Source organism: Idiotropiscis lumnitzeri, chromosome 15 (genome assembly GCF_059441095.1).
Source record: "Idiotropiscis lumnitzeri isolate Australia: NSW breed Sydney's pygmy pipehorse chromosome 15, RoL_Ilum_1.0, whole genome shotgun sequence".
Taxonomy (NCBI): Eukaryota; Metazoa; Chordata; class Actinopteri; order Syngnathiformes; family Syngnathidae; genus Idiotropiscis; species Idiotropiscis lumnitzeri.
Genome location: NC_142405.1, coordinates 6006934 through 6031746, shown reverse-complemented (window position 1 = coordinate 6031746; position 24813 = coordinate 6006934). Strand labels below are relative to the sequence as shown.

Genomic DNA, 24813 nt, shown 5'->3' with positions numbered 1-24813 from the left:
CTAAGGTACGTATTCAAGACCCGAACAGATTACATTTCAAGTGCAACAAAGCCGATCTTCGAGTCAGAACTTCGGTGGACTGTAACATATTCTATCAGTTTAATCGAATCCCGACGCTTTAAAAATGCTTATAAGTCATTATCACTAGATTAGCATGTAGCACGTAGCTTCACGGGGTACTGTGTTGACGTCACGTGATCACCTTTAAATTTCCGATTGGTCAGTGTGATGCAAATACTACGAAAAGCGAAAACGCCCAAAAGAGTTAACTGTCAAAACAGAACCGCTTTTACCAGACAGGTAGGACCACGTTCAAGCACATTTAAAACTTTTAAAACAGTTGTACGATTGCTTTTTCGCATATTTAACCTTATATAATTTGCGGTTAATCACCAGTTAATTGACACAACGACGCAATGTAATCCGTTAGCTGCTACGTCACACAATTTACGTCGTTCTGACACGGACTGCTTCCGGCTGTTGGTGTGTAACGCGTGGATTGTCGTTATTTGTTCCTGCAGACATTAGAGTGCATGTAATCCTCGTTGAGCGATGGAGGACAAGATAAAGAAAGAGTTGGGGACAGCTACGCTCAAGTCAGTCGGCCACTCAGGGGGCGGATGCATCAGCGAGGGCCAGAGTTACCACACAGACACTGGCAAAGTGTTCGTGAAGATCAACCACAAGAGCCAGGTAGTTAACTCTCAAGTTGTTTTTCCATCCTGCTCATGTTCTTTCTAACATTGCACGTTTAAAATCCTGCAGGCCAAATCAATGTTTGATGGGGAAATGGCCAGTTTGGAGGCCATCATGAAAACAAGCAGTATTAAAGTGCCCAAACCTGAGAAGGTGATCGAGTTGGACACGGGAGGCTGCGTCTTTGTGATGGAGCATTTGGACATTCGTGGTCTAAACAAGTGAGGCTTCTGTCACTTTGGTTGCATGGTGACCACCTCAAAGAAAAAGGATTTTTGAAACTGATGTTTGTTTGTTATTTCAATTAATTCATTTTTTTGACTTGGAATGTGCAGGTATTCAAAGCAGCTCGGAGAGCAGCTGGCCAATCTTCACCTTCACAACAAGAAACAGCTTGAGAAAATGAGCAAAGAGCAGCAGACAGTTGGTAATTGTTCTTCTTGAACCACAAATATTGGCAAATTATTAGTCAGTTTGACACCTGCTTTGGTGCGATAGTTGAAAACATTTTGTCACCTAAAAGCTTTTTGGCAACTAAAGTCATTGTAATTTATTTAGTGTGTATCAAAGGTTGTGTTGGAAGTTCTGTGTTTGCTCAACTCGTGGCCATGGGGGCTTGTTTAATGTAGTTCAACACAGCATGAGGTGAGGCCTTGTTCATCCATTTTTTTTTAGAATTACAATTAGAAATCCTTTTATTGTCATTGTACTCAAGTGTGCAACGAGATTAGAGGGCTCCCCTCTCCAGTGCAATACAACAATAATACAGACTCAAGCCCTGGCAATTAATTGACTCACAATTGAGGCCCCAATATCAGCATATGCAGTGATGTGCAAGATAAATTTCTGGATTCCTTTTGCGTATATCGGCAAAGGAGCCGCGCAGTCTGAGGGCACTTACGTGGACAAATATGGCTTCTCGACCGTCACCTGCTGTGGCTATTTACCGCAGGTAAACACACTACAAATCGAACAGCATTGTATCCTTGTCGATGTGTGACGTGTCATCTTTAAAGCTGTCACATTGTTTCAAGCATTTCTATTTGTCACTTACAGGAAAATGAATGGCAGGATGACTGGGTGACGTTTTACACTCGACAGCGGCTTGAATTTCAGGTCAACATGCTGGAGAAGTCGAGCGGGGACAGAGAGGCCCGAGAGCTCTGGGCGGCGCTACAGGTACTTGTGTTAAAGCAAGGTATTTTTTTAGAGACATAAGCTTGTCTCCAGAGGTCGTGTATTTTCTCAACTGCAGCGAGTATGGGCGCACTACTAACCTGAAGTGCGTCTTTGACAGCTAAAGATCCCTCAGTTCTTCGGAGACGTGCAGGTGTTCCCCGCTCTCCTCCACGGGGACTTATGGGGAGGCAACGTGGCAGAAACCAGCGACGGCCCGGTGATCTTTGACCCATGTTCTTTCTACGGCCATTCCGAATACGAGTTGGCAATTGGCGGCATGTTCGGCGGCTTCAACGGCTCCTTTTACACGGCCTACCACGAGAAAATTCCCAAAGCGCCCGGCTTTGCCCGGAGAAACCAGCTGTACCAACTCTTCAACTACCTAAATCACTGGAACCACTTTGGTGGTGGCTACAGAGGCTCGTCAATAAGCGTCATGAAGGACCTGCTCAAGTAATATAGCTCAGCTAACCAAGTCACAAACACGCGCTTGCTTGTGCGTAATATTTGAGTAAGGTGTTCACACCAATCACCTTTACTATTTTAACGTTGCGTCAGTGCATTACACAAAAACATCTTACAAATGTTTCAGGTGAAAAATGACAAGAAATCAAACAAATCAATAACTGTATTATATCTGTTTTCATGTTAAGTGGACTGTATTCAGGATTTTGTAAAAAAAATGAATCATGCTCAGTTTATTTGACGTAAGGCACGCCTGAGAGGAAGCTATTATTTGTACAAATGCATCCATGTGAACTGGCTTCTGTCCGTTTACGTATAACTGCAGAGCAGCATGTTTATTTGGATGAATAATTGTCTGCTATTTTCGACCGTGGATAGCAACAGGCATTTATTTGAAGCAAGGCACTTGCACTTACTTGTCTACTCAACTGCAAAGAGTATTATTGTTTATTTGAAGCAATAAGTTTATTTCAGAAGAGTACGTTATTTGTACAGCTGTTTGCATGTGCAGAAGTTAACGTACCAGGCGTTTCTTTGAAGCAAGGTGTCAATTTGGGAAGAGATACCTAGGGTGACAATGACAGGAAATTAAAGACATAACTAAAAAACCGTGGCTGCGTGTGTTAATTGTCATGGCTGTGATGGCAGTGCTTGATCATGTTCACGTGCTAAAGAACTCGCAAACAAAGAGCAGATGAAAGACTTCTACTGCTCCCGTGTGGATCACATAAACATACGAGCACCCGTGGAAAAGTCATGAGCACGAAAAAGGTGAGCATTTAGAAGAAAATAGTTCTTCGATCTGCGCATGCGCGGTTACGTTGCACAAATTGAGCCTTAAGGGTTGCCGTACCGGGCCAGGGCAGTTGCTGGTGATTGTCTACTCAGTTTTAGATATTGTGTAAGATTAATTGCAGCACTGATTTAAATTTTTTGCTAAACCTACACTTTCACATATATTCTAAGACGTTTATCACTACATAGTTACCTGAACTTCGCCAAGTTACGTTTGCTAGCCGCTAATGCTAACAATTACAAGCTAGCTTGTACGTCACACGTCTCCTCGCCTGTCAAAGTTCCACAACATGGCTTCATTGAGGCTACAAGTTGCGTGTTCGGGAGATGAGGGAGGCGAAATGGTATTATCGGAGATGGAGATCGGATGTGGGGGCGACGACGCGGGTCAGGGCGACTTAACAGAGATGGAAATGGGCTGCTCTGGGGACGGAGGAGAGCTGAAAACGTGTGTGTTGGAGGGCTTCGGTGAGCGGGACCTGGTCGAGGCTCTCATCGCCAGTCTGCCGGACGTCCACGGGGAGCTGAAGAGTCGGGAGACCGTCACGGAGAAGTTCAATGGTGAGGCAGCACTTATTCATGACTCCTGTTGTCACGTCTGCACCAAACCAAAGTACGTCACTAACGTATCGACTCATTGTGAGTGGTCCATCCTTCCATCCTTTCATTTACTTCCCCTCACAAGGTTTTCTGGCGTGCTGGAGCTCATGATGGATGAACAAAGATACAAAATTTGTAATAACTAAAGTTCTTGGAGCGAGGGTGTAAAACTGGATGTCTTCCCACAGCACAATGTTTGGAAATCTACACAGCCCCCCAGGGGACATTGGGGAAATATTTAAGATTGCGTTATAATGTAATACTTTGCAATATATTGCAATAGTTAATGCAAAAAAAAAAACCCGCAATACTATTGTGTTATATTGCAATACTAATTGCGTTTTAACGCAATACTATTACAATATAACGCAATAGCATTGCGTTATATAGCAATGATTTGTTTTTTTTTTTAATTGCAAAATAACGCAAATTATTTGTGATGGAACGAGAGATTCCACTTCCGGGTTGCTTAGCCCTAGTAACTTAGCTTAGAAAAAAGGGATCCTGCTCAAATTTGACCCTTGAGGGTCTTAAAAGGTGCTTCAAAATAGAATGTATTATTGTTATTATATTATTATATTTCAAATGATATATTTAGCTGATATAACTGTACTCAATAAACCATAAGGTTTGAGACTGTTAATGTCTTTGTAAATGAGCAAACAAAATCTAATACTGTAATGATTTCCGCCACTGTACTTTTCTGTCACTATCTGCTCAATGAGTAATTTTGCCCATGTACACTCAACAGTGACACTCGACCAATATCGAGGTCAGCCTCATCTGCTCGACCCACACTTGGGTAGGTTGGAGAAAACAAAAGAAAAAAGTCCAAGAAGCAACCTTGCAATCCCATTTAAATGCATTTCTCATGTTTTAGAGTGGATGGTGAATATGTTACTAAAGTTGGTGAGATGTGAGGACTGCCCTTCTTCCCTCTTTCATTTGGGCTTCAAGTTTCTCTACATCATCTGTAAGGTCAGCCTCGTGTGCATCTGATTGGGTCTCAGAAATACACACTAAGAAAAAGGGAATACCTTTCCTGTCTACGGTGTACTTTGCGTACATTAACTATTTATCTCTGCCCAGGTGCGAGCCTACAAAATCTTCATACGGCATTTGCCTCACGAGGTCGCTGACGTCGAGCCGGTTCTGAATTTGCTCTCCAAGCAGGACCCGACAGACACAGAGGTTCCATCAGCAAACAATCATCCTTCTTTCTCAGAAAACATTGTTTGTGATCATTTTCTCCGTCTTCCAGACATGGTCGACACGCTACATTCTGCTGCTGTGGCTGTCCATGACTTGCCTCACGCCCTTTGACCTTTCCCGCTTCGATGGCAATCTGCAGACTGAAGAAGGCAAAGCCAGAGAGCCCATCATGGACCGCATCCTCGCGATTACGAAGGCAAATTCAAACGATTTGCATGCATCACTGGACTGTATGCTACTGCTGAGATGCTCCAGCAATATAGTGCAATGCAAACTTGAAAAGACAAAACACAAGACAATTACAATTAAAAAAAAAAAAATCTCCATAATTGAAAACAGTTCCAAGGTCTTTATAAAAGTTGTCTGACAGTTTTCCATCAAAAGTCAAGTCAATTTGCGCGCCCACATATTTAACAGCAACCATCATATTCGTACAAAGGAAGAAAGTGGTCCACATTTATGTGATATATGTAACAATGTCCTTTTCTCTTTCCAGTCATATCTTGGCGCTGGCGATGTCTGCAGGCTTGCTGCATCCGTATTAGTGTCGAAGTAAGTCCTTTCACTCTTGCTTGCCTTTCAACTGCAATGTGTGCATGCGGCCGCTAGAGAGCAGTGTTGTACTACTCGTAAAATGTATTAATCCACGTTTGTTATGTCAAAGCTCTGTTTTTGTTTCAATGGTCGTTACAGGTTCATGGCACGGCCTGACGTGCTCAACAAGTGTCTTGGAGACTTCCTGGACTGGAGTCTTGCCTCTATAGCCCAAAATAATGACCAGTACCTTCACTCCATTAGGGTGCTGGGAGGCGTGCTTCAGTCTCTGGTAAACACACATACGATCAACATGCACACACACGCTCACAAACATGCACTCGTGTGTGCATCGTGTCTGGTTTCTGCCATTGGTTGTTTAAGAACGACTATGGTGGAAATGTTTTTGTCAAAATACTATGAGCGTCACATCCCGCCACAAATCCCCAATTGATGCCAATTAGCCCGACTGTTATGCAACAGTGCGGGGCAAAATGGCTCGCTCACAGGCACGTTATCACAAAAAGCAAATACAGAATTTACATGGTTGTTCAGTTTTTTACTTTTTGGGTGTGGACGCACTGCAGCTAAGCAATTGTTTGTATAGAACCAATTCAAAGCAGGTTTTCCAATAATTGTTCCCCCTTAAGCCATGTGACACAGCAGCGTGCCTTTAATAAAATCGGGCATGCATGTTTTTGAATGATGCCGTTCTCAACTGCCATTGCGATGTTCGTCCCGCTCCAAGCAAGTCAATGCATTTTATGGCGCGGGGATATACGATTAACCCGAATAACGTGTTCCTTTAATGTCTAGTCGCGTTGGCAAGCTGCGCTTAAGGCATTGGAGTAATTATTCTATGCATTGGTTTTTAGTTTTCTACAGTGAACGTTGAGGTTGAACTGGTGCAAAAGATGAAGATTCACATGTCATCTTAAATTGTCGTTTTGAAAGATGTGTATATATTCCTCATCGGTTTCTTATTTGTGTTCCAACAGGCGATGCTTTTCCAGCACGGCAAGCGGGAGGATCTCCTACAGCACGGTAGGTTTAGTTTTGGTGCAAAAGTATTCGGACAGTGTCCGGGCTTTACGACATCTTGTCACAAAACCGAAAACAATTATTAGCATCAATGTCACTGTTCTGAGACTGTTTAGAGGGCAAATGACATTTTGATGTGTTAATGTCCCCCCCCCCCCCACTTTTGTTAACATAAGTTGTTTGTTCTTCCTCAGCGGATGTTCGCGCTCCACGAGTGGCGTTCTCTTTTGCATGCAATTAGCTTTGTTCCGTTCAGTTGCCATTGCCTGCGGTAACAAAGATTTGTGAATGCGAATAGTTTAGTCGAGAGGAGATATTTGCATGCAGACAGGTTCGGTGTCTCTAAAATCAGGTGTGGGGAAGCTTTTTCCTGTTTTTTATAAAGGCCCCCTAGGGCTATGGTAAGCCAAAGAAAAAATATGCGACAAAGAAATGACATTATGAGCATTAGTACGGCGAACTAGTGGTTCGCACAGTCAAGAGGTGCTGAGTTGAAATCTCAGCTCAGACCCCGCTCGGGTTTTCTCCAGGTTCTGCCTCCTCCGCTCTCGTTACAAAGATGGAGATTAACTCATTGACTATCATTGACGGCTAAAGACGTCAAAGATTGATTTTTTTTTTTTTTTTTTTTTTTTTTTTTTTTTTTTTTTTTTTTTTTTTTACTCGGCTGGTAGTGAATGAGTTAACGTCAAACTCAAATTTGTCCTTACATGTGAGTGTCAGTGGGCATTTATGGATATGTGCCCTGCTATAGAAAATATATGGATGGATTTTGATTTTGTCGCCTTTCTCCCTCCTAGCTTCTCGAATTTTGCGGTGTCTGGAAGAAAAGCGTCTGTGGGAGAGCAGCCAGTCCTTGCTGAGGAAGCTCAACATCAAACTCATCCAGCGACTCGGCCTCACCTACCTGAAGCCTCGCTTGGCTCCTTGGAGGTGCGACGTCAACCCGATATTTGGGGGGAGGGGGGGTAACTTTGCTTCCGATCCAAATTCATAACGGATTATATGAACATATCCCAGGTACCAGAGAGGAAGCAGGTCCATCGCTTTGACGCTTTTGACCACCCAAGATGCTCATACCCTCAAAGAGACGTCGCAAGGGGAGGAGTCTTACGATATTTCAGAAGAGTTGGAGACTATAATTGGTGAGCTCATTTTCAGATTTTTTTTTGCTTTCAAGTGGCACAATTCGATTGTATGCAAAGCCGATACTTATCAAATAGCGTATGCGTCAATGCAAAAACGCAGTTTGGAAATACGCCAGCTTGACCTAATTGAAATACTTTTGATTGGGGATTTTACACCCACTGGAGTTGTAAACTGCAAAAACAATGATCAATAAATAGGATGACAATAGGCTACATTAACACGCTGACCATCACTAAATAAAAAAAATAATAATTGCAGACAGTGGCCATTAGAATAATGCGGAGGTTATCTTGATTTTAATCGGAATGACGTACTTGGACCTACAGTGGAAATATTATCAGCCTAATACATGGTACTGTATAAAATCTTTATAAAATTAAAAAAAAATCTTATTTCACTGCCTGTTTAGCAAATAAAACAATTTTCGGGTGACCTATTTGTCCTCAGAGCATCTACTGGTGGGACTTAATGATCAGCAAACAATCGTGAGGTGGTCTGCAGCAAAGGGGTAACACGTTTTTTTATAGCCAAGTGTTCTTCCTGCTTTCACGTTTAAATTGAGCTGAACAGTATGTTTGAACCCTTTCAGTGTTGGGAGAGTGACCGAGAGGCTTCCGAAGGAGCTGGCAGACGAGGTGGTGGCCTCCGTGCTGGACTGCTTCAGGTAGGTTATTGAATATGCGAACAGATTTTCATGTTTCAGCTTGTTGAACCCTTTTTGTGTGTGCGTGCGTTCCTCCCGAAGATTTGAGGAGACGGATACCTGGCACGGAGGCTGTCTGGCCCTTGCCGAACTTGGTAGAAAAGGCCTCCTGTTACCCTCCAGACTAACAGATGGTAAGTTGTCACTTGAATATTTCTTCATTGATGTTTTTATTTACCTTCTTCAAAAAGTAACCGGTTTGTCATTAAAAAAAAAAAAAAAGCACGTCTTATAAACATTCTCTGTTTCCATTTGCAGCCAAGTCATGCTCAAGTACTTCACTCATTCACTGCCATTGACGGCTAAAGACGTCAAAGATCCATTTTTATTTATTTTTTTACTTGGTAGTGAATGAGTTAACGGCAATGTATTCGGTACACCTCCATATGGAAATAGAAGAGCTGCATCACAACAACGTCTTGACTATTATCAATGTCAAAAACTATTTTACATGCTGTACACAAGACTTTTTTTCTCCCCACTTATGTATTTACAGTCTTTCAGTGCTTCAGTTATGTGGAGGTTCAACAGGCTGATCTCATCTTTCAGCAACGAACACAGCTTTTCTATTCTCAATGAAAAAAAAAATGCATTCACGAAGCGCTGCTGTTCGCAGCAAGGCCTGCCTCCATCCTTTCCAATAGTGGAAAAAAAATGTGAGCAATTGAGAACTCAGAGTGGCGGCAAAGGACTACATTTGTCCGAATGAAAGTCTTCATCTCACTCCAATTTTTTACCACAAGAACTTGGAATATTGCTGTATTTTGGCCTGAGCACAAAAACAATGAACGACGCGGGGCTTCAGTATATATTCTTGGCTAGCCAATTAAAAAACATATCTTGGTGATACATGCTTTTTCATTGGTCAGCCATGGTTGGTTAATAGCGATGAGGCCTCCTCCTCACTGACATTTTTCTCTTCTTTGGTTTGTGCGTGTTGTTGTATTTTTTAGTGTGGGTGCAGTTAAGTCGTTTGGTGGCCGTCGTGTTAGCAGCGCTCTTGTGTTGAGTCTTTTCCGCGTCGTCCGCGGAATCTTCCAACGGTCGACGCAACGAGGCGGCCGACGTGGTGATGGCAAGCTGACAGAGCGCCAGCGCCGCCGTCTGCCTCTGGTCACACCCGTCTTCATCCGTGTGAGCGCCGTCTTCCAAAGTGCTGGCGTGAGGAGAGCGGAGGCTGAGGTTCAGCGGCACCGAGCTGTCCGGGTTCCTTGTCGAGAGATTTAGTGGTGCCTGAGTGCCTTTGTTGTCCTCTTCCTGTTCGGAAGTAGCTTCTGGACTCAATTCGGAGTCTCCATTATGTCTGATGTTCTCAGCTGATCTGTTGTTGGAGATATGAATACAATTACACCCGACAATCACACGGCACACATAGACGAATAACTGTTCAGACTCACATTCACACCAGTTTAGTTTCTGTAATGAGCATTCAGCATTTGGAAAAGTCACGCAAACATGGGGATCACATGCAAAATCCACACGCGAAGTCTGGAGAGGAAACTCTCTACGGGTTGATGTGAATTTGAGTGGAATGCTTGCTGATGAATGGATGTAAGCGAGCCTTACCCTGCATCCACAAGCAAAGTTCCCAGCTGCAGCAAGCTTTCAGCAGTGTCCTTGCGTCTGGCATCACTCTGCACGCTTTTCTCCTCTTCGGACGGTTGCCAGTCATCCGGAATGGTGTCTGGCGGTGCCTGCTGGCCATCCCTCTGGGTGACTTGCGCATGGCTCGGTCTGTCGGGGGAGCCCAGAGCAGAACAGCCCTCTTTTGGACTCAGCCTGGTGTCCTTGTCGCCGCTTTGCCTGAGCTGCTCTCGTTCGGCGAAGTGATTGTGGCTGGATCGCACGTATAAGTTGTAATCTTTAGTTGCGAGGGTTTGCCCGTACCAGTCCAAAGGAAGATATCTTGAGAGCTCGACGGGCCTGTACAAGGTGTAATGAAATGGCTGTCCTGCGTTGATTGGGTGACAGTATCGGGACGGGTATGGGGCGAAGAGTGACGTTGGAGGCGGGGCAATGGCCTGTGGTACCACTGGCCTCTGAGGATCCGGAAAGTCAAGGCGCAGAGAAGAAGAATGGGTCTCGTTTGCATTATGGCTTGCAGGTGGGTAGTATGAAGAATAGAAAGGCCTGAGGTAAGTCGTGCATTCTGGACCCGTGGGAGTGGGGAATGGCTTTAGAGCCCAAGGGAATGTCGGGCGCTCCAACGACGGAACAGGACTTTGTGAACTGTCGGACGACATCTGTGCAGATGACTTGAATGCTTCAGCTCCATCGCGGTTGGGCGCCACCAGGGAGAAGGCAGATCGGCGAGGCAGCGACTTGACCTCCTTCGCTCCAACGTCACTTGCCTTTGTCAAACTCCGGCTTTCCTTCTCCGCCGGAGCGTCGCGCTCAGCGTCAACCTCTTCCGACGCGTCGTTCCTCTCCGCTGTGTTCTGCTCCGTCGCTTCCTGCTCCACTTGAGTTTCCGGCGAAGTTGCACCATCCTTACATTTCACAGGCACGGCGGCCTTGGTTACAGCCTTGAGCTGGCGAGCTGTCTGGCAGTTTTTCTGCGACATCAGGGAGATGGAGTTTTTGCACAGGTTGTATTTCATGTGGTTAAAGAGGTGGGACTTCTCATTGCAGGTGAAAGGACACTGGAAACACTGGTACTTGAACGGTTTCCCTGGCGGGCGGGGGATGTAGTGAGGCCTTTTGGGCTTCCGCTGTGGAGCAGTGGCCATTGCGATCCAATCCCTTAATTTCCTTTGGGGAAAAAAAAGGAAACGTGAAACCCAATATCAAGCTTGAGAATATCTCAAATCCAAAACAATGCAACACTGGCTTCTAAAAAAAAAAAAAAAAAAAAAAAAAATTAATTCAACGTTGCTTATTAGTGGTGAGTGATATGGAAAGATTTTATGGTTAAAATATATATTTTTTAAGACAACAAAGCTTTCTGAACTGGTTTATTTTAAATCGAATGAAGCTAAATATAAAAGCTGTTTTTTTTGTTTTTTATATGTGGCGTGCCCTTGTAAAATGAGATACTGTGAGTTGTGTTCACATGGCCCTGATGACTGCCTCTGGCTGCCGTGTGTCTGATCTCCGTTTGGTTTGACTGTCGCCGTCGTGTTTTAGGTGCCGTCTCCGCAAGTGATTACGTAAACAGGTTTGTCGTGTTGCCATCCGACGTCCAAACGGAGTCTCTGCAAATAACTTTGGTTTACGCCTTGTCCTCCGGGGAAAAAGCCAAACCAAATCCACAATATGGATGTGGAGTTTCTTTTCGGGACCAGATATGTTTCGTGATGACTTTCCGCCGTTGCTTCCCGCTACACAAACTAACAGGGAGGAGGGAATATCACGTACGGCGCACTGTGCGTTCTGTGATTGGTTGGTCTGGTACGTGTCTGAGCTGCCAAAGAGCTAAATTGTATATGTAACGTGCACTAGAGACGATCTAGCAATCTTTCGGCTTTATGAGATCGTCTAATATCGTCTCATCGCCCACCGCTACTTATACATAAGTGAAATGTGATAAGATAACAAATATAATTTATTTATACAGTTAGATTTTTGAGAAAAACAGTAGAAACCTACATCGGTTTTCCACTTTTTATTCACGACAAGTGGAAAGTGAATTCCTGTTTTATTTTTTTGTTTTCATGGGACTCTGTTCAACGCCTACCCGTTGAAAAACGTACTTGACAAAGGTATTTGTCATTTGCAGTAAACAGTTGGATTCCAATTGACGGATTTATACGTCCATGGGAGTGAAAAAGTTCAACATCTGGTGCTAGCCCTCCTAGACAGTGACAAATGAAGGAGATTTAGGATCATACGTGACACACTGAAACAGTTTGTGAGGGCAAAAGCCAAGAAATAATGTTTTTTCAATTTGCTTATAAGTGTCACCTTGGCCAAGAAAAATTGGGAAACATTTGTTTTACATATGCAAGTGTTTGAGTAGTCACTCCAAAATCTCTAGTGGCTCAAAACCTCGCACCCCGAGGCTAATGTATTTTCGACAACTGTTCCCGCAAACAGGTTGGATACCAGACAGACACACGGTTGCATATACAAACACGTATGCATGCCGTGAATTTGCATAGGTGCCTCACTCTGTTTTTCTTGCTTAATTGGCGCCTGTGCTCGGCGTTCATCTTGACGCCCGTTTTCTGATGCCGCTCGTCTTCACGCCGCCTCGCCGCGGCAGCAGGTGCCCGTCGAACTTGGACATGCTGAAACTTGCTTCTTGCTTCGACTCACTGCTGCCTGTGTGGGAACTGACGAACACCTGCTTCCCATGACTACTTACACCTGCAGGATGCACACGACTGACATCCTCCAATGAGCTCACGAGTCGTCATTGCCTTCCAGGAAAACACTTCATTGCGCTTACTGTTATTTGATTGTAACCGTTTGTACACTAGGATTTCAGATTAGAGGGTTTTTTGGGGGATTTTTTATTTTTTCGGGTAGGTGTCCCTCAAACTGTGGAGGAACCTGCTTGTCATGCGCTGTTGCAAGAAGTTGTCGCTCAAGTTTTGCCACTCCCTTCCTAAGAACGCCAATTAGCTCTTTAAAATCTTTTTTTTTTTTTTTTTAATTTAGCATTTTTATTTTATCTCTTCTGCTGCCTGTCACTTAAACACCTCCCCAAAGCTAAAGTTGTACTCTTCTTTTGCCATTTTCATTCTAAATTCTGTAAAAATGGGAGGTAACAGGATAACAACTTGCAGTGACCACCATCATCCGCATTTTCAATCATCATCATCTTACTGTCGGACCACATCATGTAATGCACAAATGACTGATGTTAAGATTAGTTTAATGTTTACCTGCTCTGGAGCTGTCGCGGTATCTGACAAGCAGCTCCTCAGTAGCTTCAGGATGCCTCCTGCTCCTTTGACTTTACTGAGTGTGTGCAGACGTGTGTGTGTGATCCAGCATGTGTGAAACCTATTCATATTAGTCGTGTGGTGAGTTTCTCTTTGTGAGCTGTTGTCTCTCTCCAGTGGGCGGAGCCTCAGTCCAAACAGCAGCGCCCTAGGGCAACATCAATGTTCCTGATATTAGTCGAGCCTCGAGCAACGATTTGCATGATGCGCTTTTGGTCAGCCCGGGTCCTTTTTTTTTGGGGGGGGGGGGTCTTTTTTAGCGCGACAGAGGTCGGCGGTAACCATATTGTCATGTGGTTTCAAGGACTGGAGGAGGAGACAAAAGTGTGGATTATGTAATTACACCTGCGATCGTTATGATCGCGATGCATTGTTGAATAAAGATCATAGTTTGCAATCAACGCAAGTAAGTGCGGTGGAACCTACAATGTGCTTTCTGTGACATGCAAGTGTGTCCCTGTCACAAAAACGTTATTCATTTTTTATTAGTTTTTTTGGGGGGGAATTATTATTATTTTTATTCATTTGGTTGTTTTCTATTCATGGCCGCGAACTCATTGTTTTCATTCAAAAATGGTTGGTGATGAAGCTCCATCTACCGTAATGCGCACAACTGCTATAAAAATGGATCACATGTTTATCGTTGCACTTTTCATCCAACTGTTTTGTGTTCCGCAGTGGTGCCGCTCATCATCCAGGCCCTGACCTACGATGAAAAGCGAGGCTCGTGCAGCATCGGCTCAAACGTCCGCGACGCGGCCTGCTACGTGTGCTGGTCCTTCGCCAGGGCGTACGATCCCAAAGAGCTCGAGCCTTTTGTCAATCAAATCGCCGGGTAAGATCCGTCCATCGAGCCTCGAACTGAAAAGATTGGAGCCGGTTCAAGAAGATGGGTGTCATTATGGATGCAAAATTTCCTAATGCAATTTAATTAATTATATGATTGCACATCCAGATGTAGAACATTCATCACACTGCGAGCTATCATAGCGCGCTAACCTTTCGATTCAATTGTCCCAAAGCTGAGATGCGCAGTGACGCCACGCCGTCGACTCTTTCTCAGGAGCGACTCGACGTGTTGAAACCTGCGGCCCGTGACTCCGCATTGTCGGTTTGATCCCCTGCGCGGCGGCGTTTGCGACACCCATTCCCTCCCTTTACCCTCGTCTACAGGATCGCCAGGTTTCGCCTGTTCCTTGTGGGTTTCGGTCACTGTTTTGGCAGCGGCCCGTTGACAAGCTGGTTCCTGCTCCATTCGATGACACGGAAAGGGAAACTGACGCACATTTTGTGGGAACGACGCAAAGCGGTTGTCTCACAGGGCCTGTCAGTTACTCAGGGATATTAGCTTATGCGCAATGACTTCTGGAGTGCAATCAGGACTCTTTTTGTTTTTTCCATCCCTCAAGGGCAGTTGCAAAAGGCCAAACTGTCCAGCTTGAGACACGTTTGCTGTTTGCAAAAATAAAACAAGAGCTTTTGTAGTTTTTCCTCTTCCCCCTTGCCCCAAAAGACACACGTTGTAGTTGTAGTAATACTTTAATTATTTGTTTTTTCTTCTTGAGAAGTGTGATATCATGACAACCATTCTCATCATGGAACTCTGACTTGGGATCAGTTAGCCTCAGTAGCCGGTTTGATCACATCAGCTAAAAAGAAACAGTAGATATATTTAGATTTTCTTTTTAATTTCATTTGATTAGTTTTAGCATCGGTTAGTGAGCTAACTAGCTAACAGTATTTAGCTAAATTATATTAAGTTACCTTGCTAGCATGTTTTTTTTTTTCATTTTGCTAGCGCCCTTTTAATTAGCTTTGTCATGCGCTAGCTTTAGCATAAGCATGAATATATTTGGTCGAATAGCTAACGATGTAAATTAAAAAAAACTAGATCAGACTTTCTCATGCCACTCTTGTATTGGAAATGTTTTTTTCTAATTGTGGTTACCGGATGAAGTTCTGAAACTATATGTATTTTGTCTCTACAGCGCTTTGCTGGTGGTAACCGTCTTTGATCGAGATGTCAGCTGCCGAAGAGCCGCCTCAGTAAGTCGATCCTAACGTCTGGCATTACTCCATGCATCATTTCGTTGACTGATTTATTTTTTGCCTTGTCCCAGGCTGCTTTCCAGGAAAATGTCGGCAGGCAGGTCTGTGATCACACTATTGACTACCACTGAATATTGTAGCTTAATTGTGATTTTAATTTTTTTTTCCCTCCTAAAAACAATATCCTACCAAGTCTTCATGCTCCAACTTGCAGTGCTAGTGAAAGCTTCAGGGCTGCCGCTAACACTAAGCACATTTCCCAACAGTCACAACGCTAGCAATCACTTAAGTCCAGTGTTTTAGCATTTGACTCACGCCACAGTGTTCCAAAAAAAAAAGTGTTTTGCATTCGTCTCACAGGGGACGTTTCCTCATGGCATTGACATTGCAACCGCCGCCGACTATCATGCTGCGGGGATTCGCACCCAGTGCTATCTGAGCACCAGGTGAGGAATTGCCAGAAAAGACAGAGCGCTCAAATATGCTGGTGTGCTGCTATGATCAAGTTCACAAAGCCTCTCATTTCTTTTTTTTTTTCAATTTTTTTTGTCCTTCTTTTCTCAGTGTTTACATTGCTAGTTTTCCCGAGTACACTAAAGCCATGATTGACCACTTGGTTGTCAAGAAGGTCAACCACTGGGATGGGTGAGTGATGTTTTTTTTTTTTCCCCCTCCTCATCATACTACAACTTTTTTCTTCTCTTTTCTTCCAAGAACAACTCATGACATCATTCTCGTTTCATGATTCCTCCTCATGATTGTGTTTTTCAGTAAGATTCGAGAGCTCACCTCCAAAGCGCTCCACAACCTGACACCTCAAGCACCTGATTACATGGCCACTTCGGGTAAACTATGTCACCAAATGTGTTTCTTTTAATGACGTAGCGCCTTCAAGGGCAGCTCCATCGTTCAAGATGCACATTTTTGACTTTTGAAACTGTACAATTATTAGTCATGGTTAGAAATACTTTGTGTGTTTGCCGCAGCTCTGCCACAGTTGTTGAACATGGCCGTTGCTTCGGACATTCAAGGTCGCCACGGAGCAATCTTGGCGTGTGCGGAGGTGACATACGCACTCTACAAACTGGGCCTCAACACAGGCAGGTAGGTGTTTCAAACGCAACAAGAACACCATGCGGGGAGATAACCGAGTGTTCATTTTCATTTGAACACATTTGTTATTTCCGAAGTGTGTTTGATACTGGTAGCCCCACATTAATCATTAATTAATTACCCCTTGCGTAGGAGCTGATGTTGGTCACAGCTCAGACAATGTCCCACGTCACCCCAACAGGCCCCGCCTCTTAAAGGCACCTGCACTTATACGTATAGGCACGACATTGCACAGGGTGCTTTTTAATACACGCCATGCTTGTATTTTGTTTGGCGTGTTCAATTTATAACCTGTTAAAAAAGTGTTTTGATGCGTTATAACTCATTGACTGCCATTGACGGCTAAAGACGTCAAAGATCCATTATTTATTTATTTTTTTTACCCGGCTGGTATTGATTGAGTTATTAATTATCGCTCACATATTGCGCGTGGTACTGGAATGCATTAAGGGCTCACTGTTGCACAAGATTTAGAAGCTTCTTGTAGATTTGTTGTGTTGGCGACTTCAGCAATTTGTCTCATCTCATTCTTAAATCCATAACTGGCTTTTTGAAACAGGACCGTCGTGGACATCATTCCCTCAGAGTGTGTGGTGGCTTTGAAGGGCATGCATCAGAAGGTAAGAGCATCCACATTGCAAAAAAAAAAAAAAAAGTTTTTGCTGACTTTTATGTGTTGACCAACTTTCAGCTACAAGGCAAGAAACAGTACAGGTAAGCTGATAGAAAAAAAAAAAGTCAACGTTCTGATGAGTAGCATTCGAAAAAAACTTTGCTTTGTTTTTCGAAGGGGTTATGAAGGAGAGCTGATGAGGCCTGCCAGTGAGTCACTGTACAAAAAAATAAATAAAATTGTGACATCATCAGTGCTGCAAGATGACAAGTGCCTGTTTTTATTGCAGTGTGCCGAGTTATTGAAAAGCTTTCCCTGTCCAAAATGCCGTTCAAGGACGATCCAGTCATCAGTGAGTCACTTTGTTTGAAGACACATGAAATATTGGAGCACTTGTGTGATGGTGTTGTTGTTTTCTGTTTCAGCTGGCTGGCAGGGTCTTATTGACGACACCATCAAGACGCTTCATCTGGTCTCCAACCGTGTGAAGGATGGCATCATGGTAATTGATTTGCGAGTGTGTGGCATAAGCAATAATGATCCTTGTATTCATTTGATGTGAGCGTGTCCTCTTTGAGTATTTTTTTTGTGTGTGGGTGCCTACAGGCTGCTGTACTATGTGCCTTGTCTGCCTTGTGTGCGGAGTACTACCAGGCCCAACCCAACCAGGCTGACTCAGAGAAGCAGAGTGAGTTTTCTTCACTCAACTTGCTACATTTTTGATGAGGGGGGAAAAAAAGGACTGCGACTTGGTTTGAGGGTACAGGTTGTCGTTTAATTTTATATTTAACTCAGCCCGAAAAGCAATGCTAGATAAAAAAAAAAATGCTTTATTTTTTTCTTTTATGAAAAAAATCTTTACAGTATACAAATAATTAGAGCGTTGTACTTAATCTGAATCTTGCACTTTTTGATAAAAGTAATAAAAACTAGCAAAGCCACTAAAAACGAATTAAAACTAACTAAATTAAAAAAATAAAAAAAACTCAAAGTGAAAGTAAAACCAACTATAATTAAAATTCCCCAACTCTAATAACCTTGGTCCCTTTTCCCGATAGTCTGCTTCTAGTGAACACTTGAAAAATCCCGAGGCAACGCTCGCCAGTTGTATCATTTCCCATCCGAACTCGTGTGTGTTCAGGTGTGCTCGTATCTCAGTACATCGCCGAGCTGCAGAGTCCTCAGATGCTCACTCGTTGTGGCTCTGCCCTCGCCCTCGGCTGTCTGCCGGGCTTTATGATCCACGGCAAACTGAAGCAGGTGTGCTCAAAGTCAACACGCATTATATTACGCACATGGTGACGTTTTCATCATCGGTCTGAGCATCAGCGTGATGTTATGTTTCTATGGCCGCAGATCCTCGACAGCCTCAGCCAGATGTACGCCTCCTGTCTGCGCGAGAGGCGTTTCCCGGAGGCCAGGAGGGATGCTGTCCGAGCACTGGCTCAGTGAGCGCTCCCTTTTTCTTCTCTTATTTGGTTGTGATTTTTATTTATTTTTGGCGTGGGCCAGTTTTGAAATAGGCCTTTTGTGTCTTGGTTGTTTGCTCGGCCGTGCGCAAGCGTCACTGAGGGCAAAATAAACACCCGACTGACATTACCTGCAGGACCTGACTGACATGTCAGTCAAATTGTACCCTACTTTTTTTTTTTTTCCACACATGCAGTAGGTCTTCATTTTAATTTATCAACGCATTTCCTGACAGAGCTCGCACGACGTCCTAAAAATTTTAACACATAAGTAGGATTTTTTTTTAAATTGTAACTAAGTGTTTAAATCTTAAAATAAATGAACATTCTTTAATTTGCGAAATGACTCATGTGGACCATCACGCAATCACAATTGTGGAGCCACCAAAACTCAGATGTGGCTTTTGTCATTGATATACTGTAGTAACTTTAGACCATGTTGTAAAATTGGTCTTTAATTTCAAATGAAGTTTAAAAAAAGTATTAAAAAGTCTTGCGTTTGACTTGCCTAAAGATGTTAGGAACCCTGGTTTTTTTTTGTTTTTGTTTTTTTAAATAAAGGTATTATTAGAATTATTTTCTCTATGTAGATCTAAGTCCCAAAATTATTTATACCCTGGTTTGATTTTGAGTCTCTTTCTATCTATCTAAATATCTCTCAATCTAATCTAGTTTGCTTGGTCGCTATCAAATGCAAAAGCTTGTTTATGCTAGAGCTATATCATGCCATCGTTTTCGTTATCTGTTCTTTTTCATCTGGAAAACACCCATTCATCAAATAAAAATTCCCCTTTTTGTAATAACAGTTTATTCATTTATTCATGTTAATGTGTAGTTTAGCGCAGCTGCAGGGTGTTGAAGCACGCAGAAGTGTTTGAACGTTGTTGACTTAACGTGATGCGCCCATATTCATTTTTCTTTCTAATCAGAGTATGTATGAAGGCGGGTGTTTGCGCCGTCGGGCCCTCGGCGTCGTTTCTGTGCTCGGAGAACATAGCCGACGTGTATGGTGTTCTACTGGACAGCATGGACGACTACTCCACGGACAGCAGAGGGGACGTGGGTTCCTGGTGAGTCATACTAGGTGCTTTTGTTTTTTTTTTTTGCCTCAGGTATTGAGAATGTTCCCCTCCCTCAGGGCCTTTTGTTGTATCTCACTTTTTCGTTCCACCCTGGGATAAAAAGACACGACGAGCTTGATTGTCTTAGCAGTAGCCTGAGGCGATGCTTACTTCCTCAGCAGGAATGCCACCGAGCTTGTCGTTTGTCCTTTCTCACTACGCCGATGGGCGGACTCTTTCTCCCTCTATTCAGAAACACAAGAACCACCGGTGCATCTCAATAAACTCCCAATAACATAAAAACTGAATTTATTTTAGTAGTGAAATTTCAAAAAGTGAAACTCATATTGTATAGATTAATTTTAACGCCATAGGTATGTTTTTGGATTTTTCATTAGTTTTCATTTATTTTTTACTTTTGTATTTGCGATTCAGTTTTGTTCATTATCAGAAAGCTTACTATGTAGATTTAATTTAGACAAGATTTTTTTTTTTTTTTTAGTTTTAGAATATTTTTTTGTTTGTTTTTTATATTTAAGTTGTTGTGTTTTTAATTTTTTTAATTTATTTATTTAATTAATTAATAAATGCAAATCACTGGTCTGTTTGTACGATATTTGAATTTATTGAGATGCACCCATGTATGAAAACGTCACACTCCATCAAATCAAATTCCATTTTAGTCAAATTTCAGAACTGTTTCATTCAATATGGAGAGTTGACAAGTACCACCGCTTTCACAGTGCAGCTACTCATTTCATTTTATTTTTCCGTTTGATTTTGCCAATAGGGTGAGGATGGCGGCAATGACGAGTCTTAGGGATGTGACCATCCTGGTGACCAGCACAGCCCCAGAGATCCTTCTCCCAGACCAGTGAGTAGTGGTCCATATGGCTTTGACTGTACAAAGTTGTGGGAAAATAATTGCATAATGAATTATTTCAATACTGAGGGAGGAAAAATATATTGTTTTTGAAAATCATTCCGCCCTCTTGAAGTTCTGTTTCTTATCTGGCAGAGTAAAGTGCATGATGTGCAAGCTGGCACAGCAGTCAGCGGAGAAGATTGAGAACTCCAGAGCACACGCCGGCACCATCTTCACCGAGCTCCTGCACTACTCCGACCCGACAGTTCCACACATCCCCCACAGAGAGGAGCTGCTGAGCATCTTTTCACCGTGAGCGCCCACGATCATCGGTCATCCATCACCTGCTTTGCTTTGCCATGTCACCTTCACCAGTCAATGTTTGATTTTTCAGGGAAGTCAAAGCCACCCTGAACTGGAAATCTCCATCCCAAGCGTTCCCGTATATCGCAAAGCTCCTTGGCCTGCCCGAGTACCAGTACCAAACCTTGCTGGGCCTCACTGTGTCTGTGGGTGGGTTGACCCCATACACGGTAAGTGGATCGCACACTCATCCGCTGGAGCGCAGCTACGTTGAAGTGTTTGGAAAAGGGTGTGACTCATGAGGGAAAATTGAAACATTTTACATCCCAGTCGACAGTCTGCCAAGCAACACAGTGGCCATGTTGACACACGGGTATTTTTAAAAGCTTTTTGTCCACTCGCAAATTATGTGGATGAAACCGTACTTTCTGGAAAAGTGCAGCTGGGGTGAAACTTGTCCAAAACAAATCTTCAATATTAGTGAGTAGACGGTAGTGTGTTTTTGTTAAAAAAAAATAAATAAATATATATATATATTATTTTTATATGTATATATTTTTTTCCTTTACAGTTTTACTAACTCTCTTCAGGTTTTCAATTTGCTAAAAATTATATATCTGAATACTTAATTAATGACTGCCTCGTCTCATTTCAAATTTGCTTCCTCTATGCTGATATACTTGTAGAAAAAAAAAAGCCAAAAAACAAACCTGTGCAAGTGTGACGGTAGTCTGAAACTGTCCAAAAGAGGGAGCCATGCATCTCACCAAGTCTGCCAACTTTTTTGCACTATTATCATAATATGCTTTTCCTCCCATGAGAGCAACTCAAGTTCAGTTGAATCTTAACAACACTCGGGTCAGTCAAGTTCCTCCCTTGTACGACACTCATTGTCCCCCTTTTAGCCTTGGGACGGTAATAAGCCAAAAAAAAAATGCTTCACTGATGAGTTCAGATGAATTCAAGTCGAGTGTGTCGTCGAAGTTCGTTTTCACTCTCTCAGCTCGTCTTTTTCCACTGATCGCGCAATAGTCTGAGACAGGCCTCAATTTATATGCGGGCCAACATCAGTGCTCTCATACTTGCGCACACACACACGCATGCTCAAGGAGCCAAAGCATCAACTCGCCTTCCAGTATCTATTTCTATTGGATCTATTTAGGGACCTATAAAGAGGATTTATTTTAATCAACAAATGTTACACTGTTAGTACGAGCAATTTGTGGTAGTACAACTCATAAGTTACCGTTTGATCACAGTTTATTTTTAATGTTGATGGGGACCATTACGCCTTAGGGCTCGACTCAAAGCTTCAGCAGAATGCATGGCAATGAGTTTTTAATGTCTGTCATACACAGTGAGAGCTTACGTGTGTGTGTGTGTGTGCGTGTCTAGTAACTGTTGAGCTTTTCTACCCGTGTCCAGAATGCAGCCTCTTCCCAATCTTTGTTTGACTACATGCGTGGGATCCAACATGACCACGCCGCACTGGAGCACTTTGCCATGGACTTGTTGATTAAAATCTTAAGAGACAATTTGCGCAAAACGAGGTACAGCAGTTTATTCACATTGAGTGAACGTTCTGTGATCAGGGCAAAGCCACGTCTTTTATAAAAATATTGTTCTGACCCAATCTCCGAATCATGGAGTCGGTGGTTCTGTGTTGTTTATAATTGACGAACTGCATCGTTTCCCAGAAAAAGCGTCAATGGCATGTACGGCCACAGTGACAACTTTGCAATCAAATGTACTTTTCAGGATCGCCCTCCCTGTCCTCAAGATGCTCAACCAATTGTTGTCCAATGGCTTCTTTGACATCTTCACCTCAGAAGAAAAGTGAGTATCACTGCGCCTTTTTAAAAAATTTTTTTGGGTGCATATGTCACATATTGTGGGAGCGTCTTCTAATGTCCTCGTATTCTGCGTTTGTTGCCGTCAAGTCATCCGTTCTGCGTGGACCTGCTGTCGCTCTGCAGAGTGGTCAAGCAATCCAAGGATGTGTACAAGCTGTGTGCCTGCGTCGCCGTGTGAGTGTGCTGTCGCATTATAACAAATTTTTTTTTAAAAAAGGGCATCCGTGCTGACTCGTTTTGCTCGGTCATCTCCGCCAGATACTGCGGCCTCATCCAGTTCCCAGGAGAAGTCCGGAAGGAGATCCTCTACCAGCTGCTGATGCTGATCTGCCACTCTTACGTTGCGGTATGTTGCATTTCCACTTCATTTATAGAAATACCATGCACGTTGTTTTTCCTTTTGGTCTTCTTGTCAAACAGAACAAAATGAGAAAATGATTCGTCTCATGTCCTCTTTTTCTGAGTAGAAATTAAATCTTTGAGAACTAGTCACTAACAAGGCTATAACTCCTCTCCCACGACAGCCAGCAAGGATTAAAAAAAAAGACACCTAAAAATCGTCCTCAGCAGTCAACTCAAATATTTTTCCAAGTCATACTTCTCACCCAGTCCTCGATTCCTTCGATTCCTGTGAACGATGCTCTTTGTTTCTGTAGGTACGAAAGACAACGGCCAGCTTGATGTACGAGATGCTGCTGACTTACGACGACGTCGTGGATCCTGAGGTTTTAGACCAAGTCATGAACCTGCTCAGCGACACCAACTGGTAACAGGACGCGTTCTGTCCCCGCTTTGTTGTGAAATGTTACCTTTGTATGCCAGAAAAAATTCAATGTCCACCTTATTGTTTTTTTGTTTTTTCTAGGGACAGCGACCCTGCCAGTCTCCACCCCACGAGAAATCAGCTGCGTGAGTTGCTGGGCGTGCCCAGTGAGCGACCGGTTGCTCCGGTAACAGCATCACCACAGACTGAGACATAACAGCAAAAATTGGACTCATTTGGAGGTACACTTAATGTTTTTTTGTTTTTTTTTTAGTCAGGACTTTGTTTGATATTGTGCATGCAAATTCCGCACCACTTTTTCTGTGTGTGTCTCCTTGTGGCAGAAACCTACCAAACATTCCTAACGACGTGTCCAGAGTGTCACAAAATGGATGCCATCCTGCATGGTTTCACTTGAAATAGTTTGACAATTCATGACAATAAATAGGCCAAGTCATCCATCGCGTCGATCCTCTTTTGTCGCGTTAGGAATGTCACGACAATCGATTGCCAGCACACATTTTATTTAGGTAAAAAGTTTCGCTTTCTATTTGGGTTTTTGAATTTCATTCTCGTTTGGGGTTCCATTACCTGTTGTTCAAATCGGAGGCAACCCCCTTCACGGTCGAAGCATTTCAGGTCCTTGTTCCTCGTCGATGTCATTCATTTGCTGCTTGTGGTACAGGTGGCAAAAAAAAACGGTTGAGTGTCCTCCTTCCTGTTTGCCCGCCTGTGTAACAGAAGCCCTTCTTTTGCTATTTGTCCTCGCTGAGAGTCAGTCGCCACATTGTCCTTGACTGCCTCTTGACAAAGCTGCAGTTGTTACGTCATGCTTTTGGACTGTTTATCACACAATGCTGAGAGCCTTGTGGACATATTGCGTTGCATTCTTGGTGCTAATTGCACTAACTATTCTCTTATTTATCTAATTTATATATTTTATTATTGTTGTATTGCACTGGAGAGGGCAGCTCTCTAATCTCGTTGCACACTTGAGTACAATGACAATAAAGGGATTTCTGATTCTGATTCTGATTCTAATAGGATTCATTTAATAAGGTTTTTTCTTTTCCCGGAAGAAATGTGCGCTCAGCCCTTTTGGAAGAGGGTGGAATGGGCTTGACTTTTCTGTTGGGATTTTTAAACCAGGTCATGGTTGAAGTAAAATATCACGTAATCAAATTGATGTCATCGTAAATAGGGAGTGTCATTTAATATAGAAATAGTATAGAAATGCTGTGCGAATGCTGAAAAGCTGAACTTAAAAAAAAGGTGAAATTAATTTTGAAATATAGAATATGAGACTATGAATATGATTAACATTTTGAAGTTTTAAGAAAAGACAAGTTTGCATATCAACAAAATAAAAAAAAAATCAATGAATGATTAAATTAAGTGAGGGAGGGCTGATAAAATACATTTAGCCATAATAAAACATAATAATAATTATTATTATTTGTA

The 24813-nt window shown here is 42.9% G+C and overlaps 3 protein-coding genes across 5 annotated transcripts; 2 read left to right on the top strand and 1 right to left on the bottom strand.

The window, feature by feature from the left end:
- Positions 1-245: 245 nt before the first annotated feature.
- On the top strand, positions 246-2941 carry fn3krp (fructosamine 3 kinase related protein). 3 transcript variants are annotated; one of them, XM_088316747.1, is made up of 7 exons: positions 246-300; positions 522-693; positions 766-917; positions 1032-1123; positions 1572-1648; positions 1753-1875; positions 1994-2941. In XM_088316747.1, exons 2-7 carry the CDS (start codon positions 553-555, stop codon positions 2330-2332), a joined length of 924 nt encoding a protein of 307 aa, XP_088172873.1. In that variant the 5' UTR covers positions 246-300; positions 522-552; the 3' UTR covers positions 2333-2941. The 3 variants fall into 3 exon arrangements, with proteins under 3 accessions (XP_088172873.1, XP_088172874.1, XP_088172872.1); XM_088316748.1 differs by lacking the exon at positions 246-300 and having other exon boundaries at positions 349-693; positions 1032-1126; positions 1545-1648; XM_088316746.1 differs by lacking the exon at positions 246-300 and having other exon boundaries at positions 356-693.
- Positions 2942-3170: 229 nt separating this feature from the next.
- Positions 3171-23809, top strand: tbcd (tubulin folding cofactor D). The gene is made up of 38 exons (XM_088317144.1): positions 3171-3696; positions 4487-4537; positions 4616-4713; positions 4825-4926; positions 4997-5143; positions 5444-5499; positions 5641-5773; positions 6480-6525; positions 7323-7455; positions 7543-7667; positions 8119-8179; positions 8261-8335; positions 8417-8508; positions 13942-14098; positions 15252-15309; positions 15384-15413; positions 15673-15758; positions 15877-15957; positions 16084-16157; positions 16299-16416; positions 16985-17045; positions 17117-17139; positions 17216-17247; positions 17328-17390; positions 17464-17540; positions 17645-17726; positions 18180-18298; positions 18395-18486; positions 19437-19577; positions 20359-20442; positions 20587-20745; positions 20828-20966; positions 22162-22286; positions 22495-22572; positions 22677-22763; positions 22848-22935; positions 23246-23355; positions 23455-23809. The coding sequence occupies exons 1-38, from the start codon at positions 3426-3428 to the stop codon at positions 23567-23569; spliced, it is 3669 nt and encodes a 1222-aa protein (XP_088173270.1). The 5' UTR covers positions 3171-3425; the 3' UTR covers positions 23570-23809.
- On the bottom strand, positions 8577-13329 carry znf750 (zinc finger protein 750). Its single transcript, XM_088317143.1, has 3 exons — positions 13204-13329; positions 9941-11125; positions 8577-9695 (listed from the first exon to the last, which is right to left on the bottom strand). The coding sequence occupies exons 2-3, from the start codon at positions 11101-11103 to the stop codon at positions 9254-9256; spliced, it is 1605 nt and encodes a 534-aa protein (XP_088173269.1). The 5' UTR covers positions 11104-11125; positions 13204-13329; the 3' UTR covers positions 8577-9253.
- Positions 23810-24813: the final 1004 nt, after the last annotated feature.

Excerpts from the sequence above, each read along its gene's own strand:
- fn3krp (XM_088316748.1), top strand. The coding sequence starts at position 553 with ATGGAGGACAAGATAAAGAAAGAGTTGGGGACAGCTACGCTCAAGTCA. Across the intron at positions 1,127-1,544 it reads AGAGCAGCAGACAGTTGGTA|GGATTCCTTTTGCGTATATC; the intron begins ATTGTTCTTCTT and ends AGATAAATTTCT. Across the intron at positions 1,876-1,993 it reads AGCTCTGGGCGGCGCTACAG|CTAAAGATCCCTCAGTTCTT; the intron begins GTACTTGTGTTA and ends CGTCTTTGACAG.
- znf750 (XM_088317143.1), bottom strand. The coding sequence starts at position 11,103 with ATGGCCACTGCTCCACAGCGGAAGCCCAAAAGGCCTCACTACATCCCC. Across the intron at positions 9,696-9,940 it reads ACTTTGCTTGTGGATGCAGG|ATCAGCTGAGAACATCAGAC; the intron begins GTAAGGCTCGCT and ends CTCCAACAACAG.
- tbcd (XM_088317144.1), top strand. The coding sequence starts at position 3,426 with ATGGCTTCATTGAGGCTACAAGTTGCGTGTTCGGGAGATGAGGGAGGC. Across the intron at positions 16,417-16,984 it reads CTGGGCCTCAACACAGGCAG|GACCGTCGTGGACATCATTC; the intron begins GTAGGTGTTTCA and ends TTTTTGAAACAG. Across the intron at positions 17,140-17,215 it reads CAAGGCAAGAAACAGTACAG|GGGTTATGAAGGAGAGCTGA; the intron begins GTAAGCTGATAG and ends TGTTTTTCGAAG.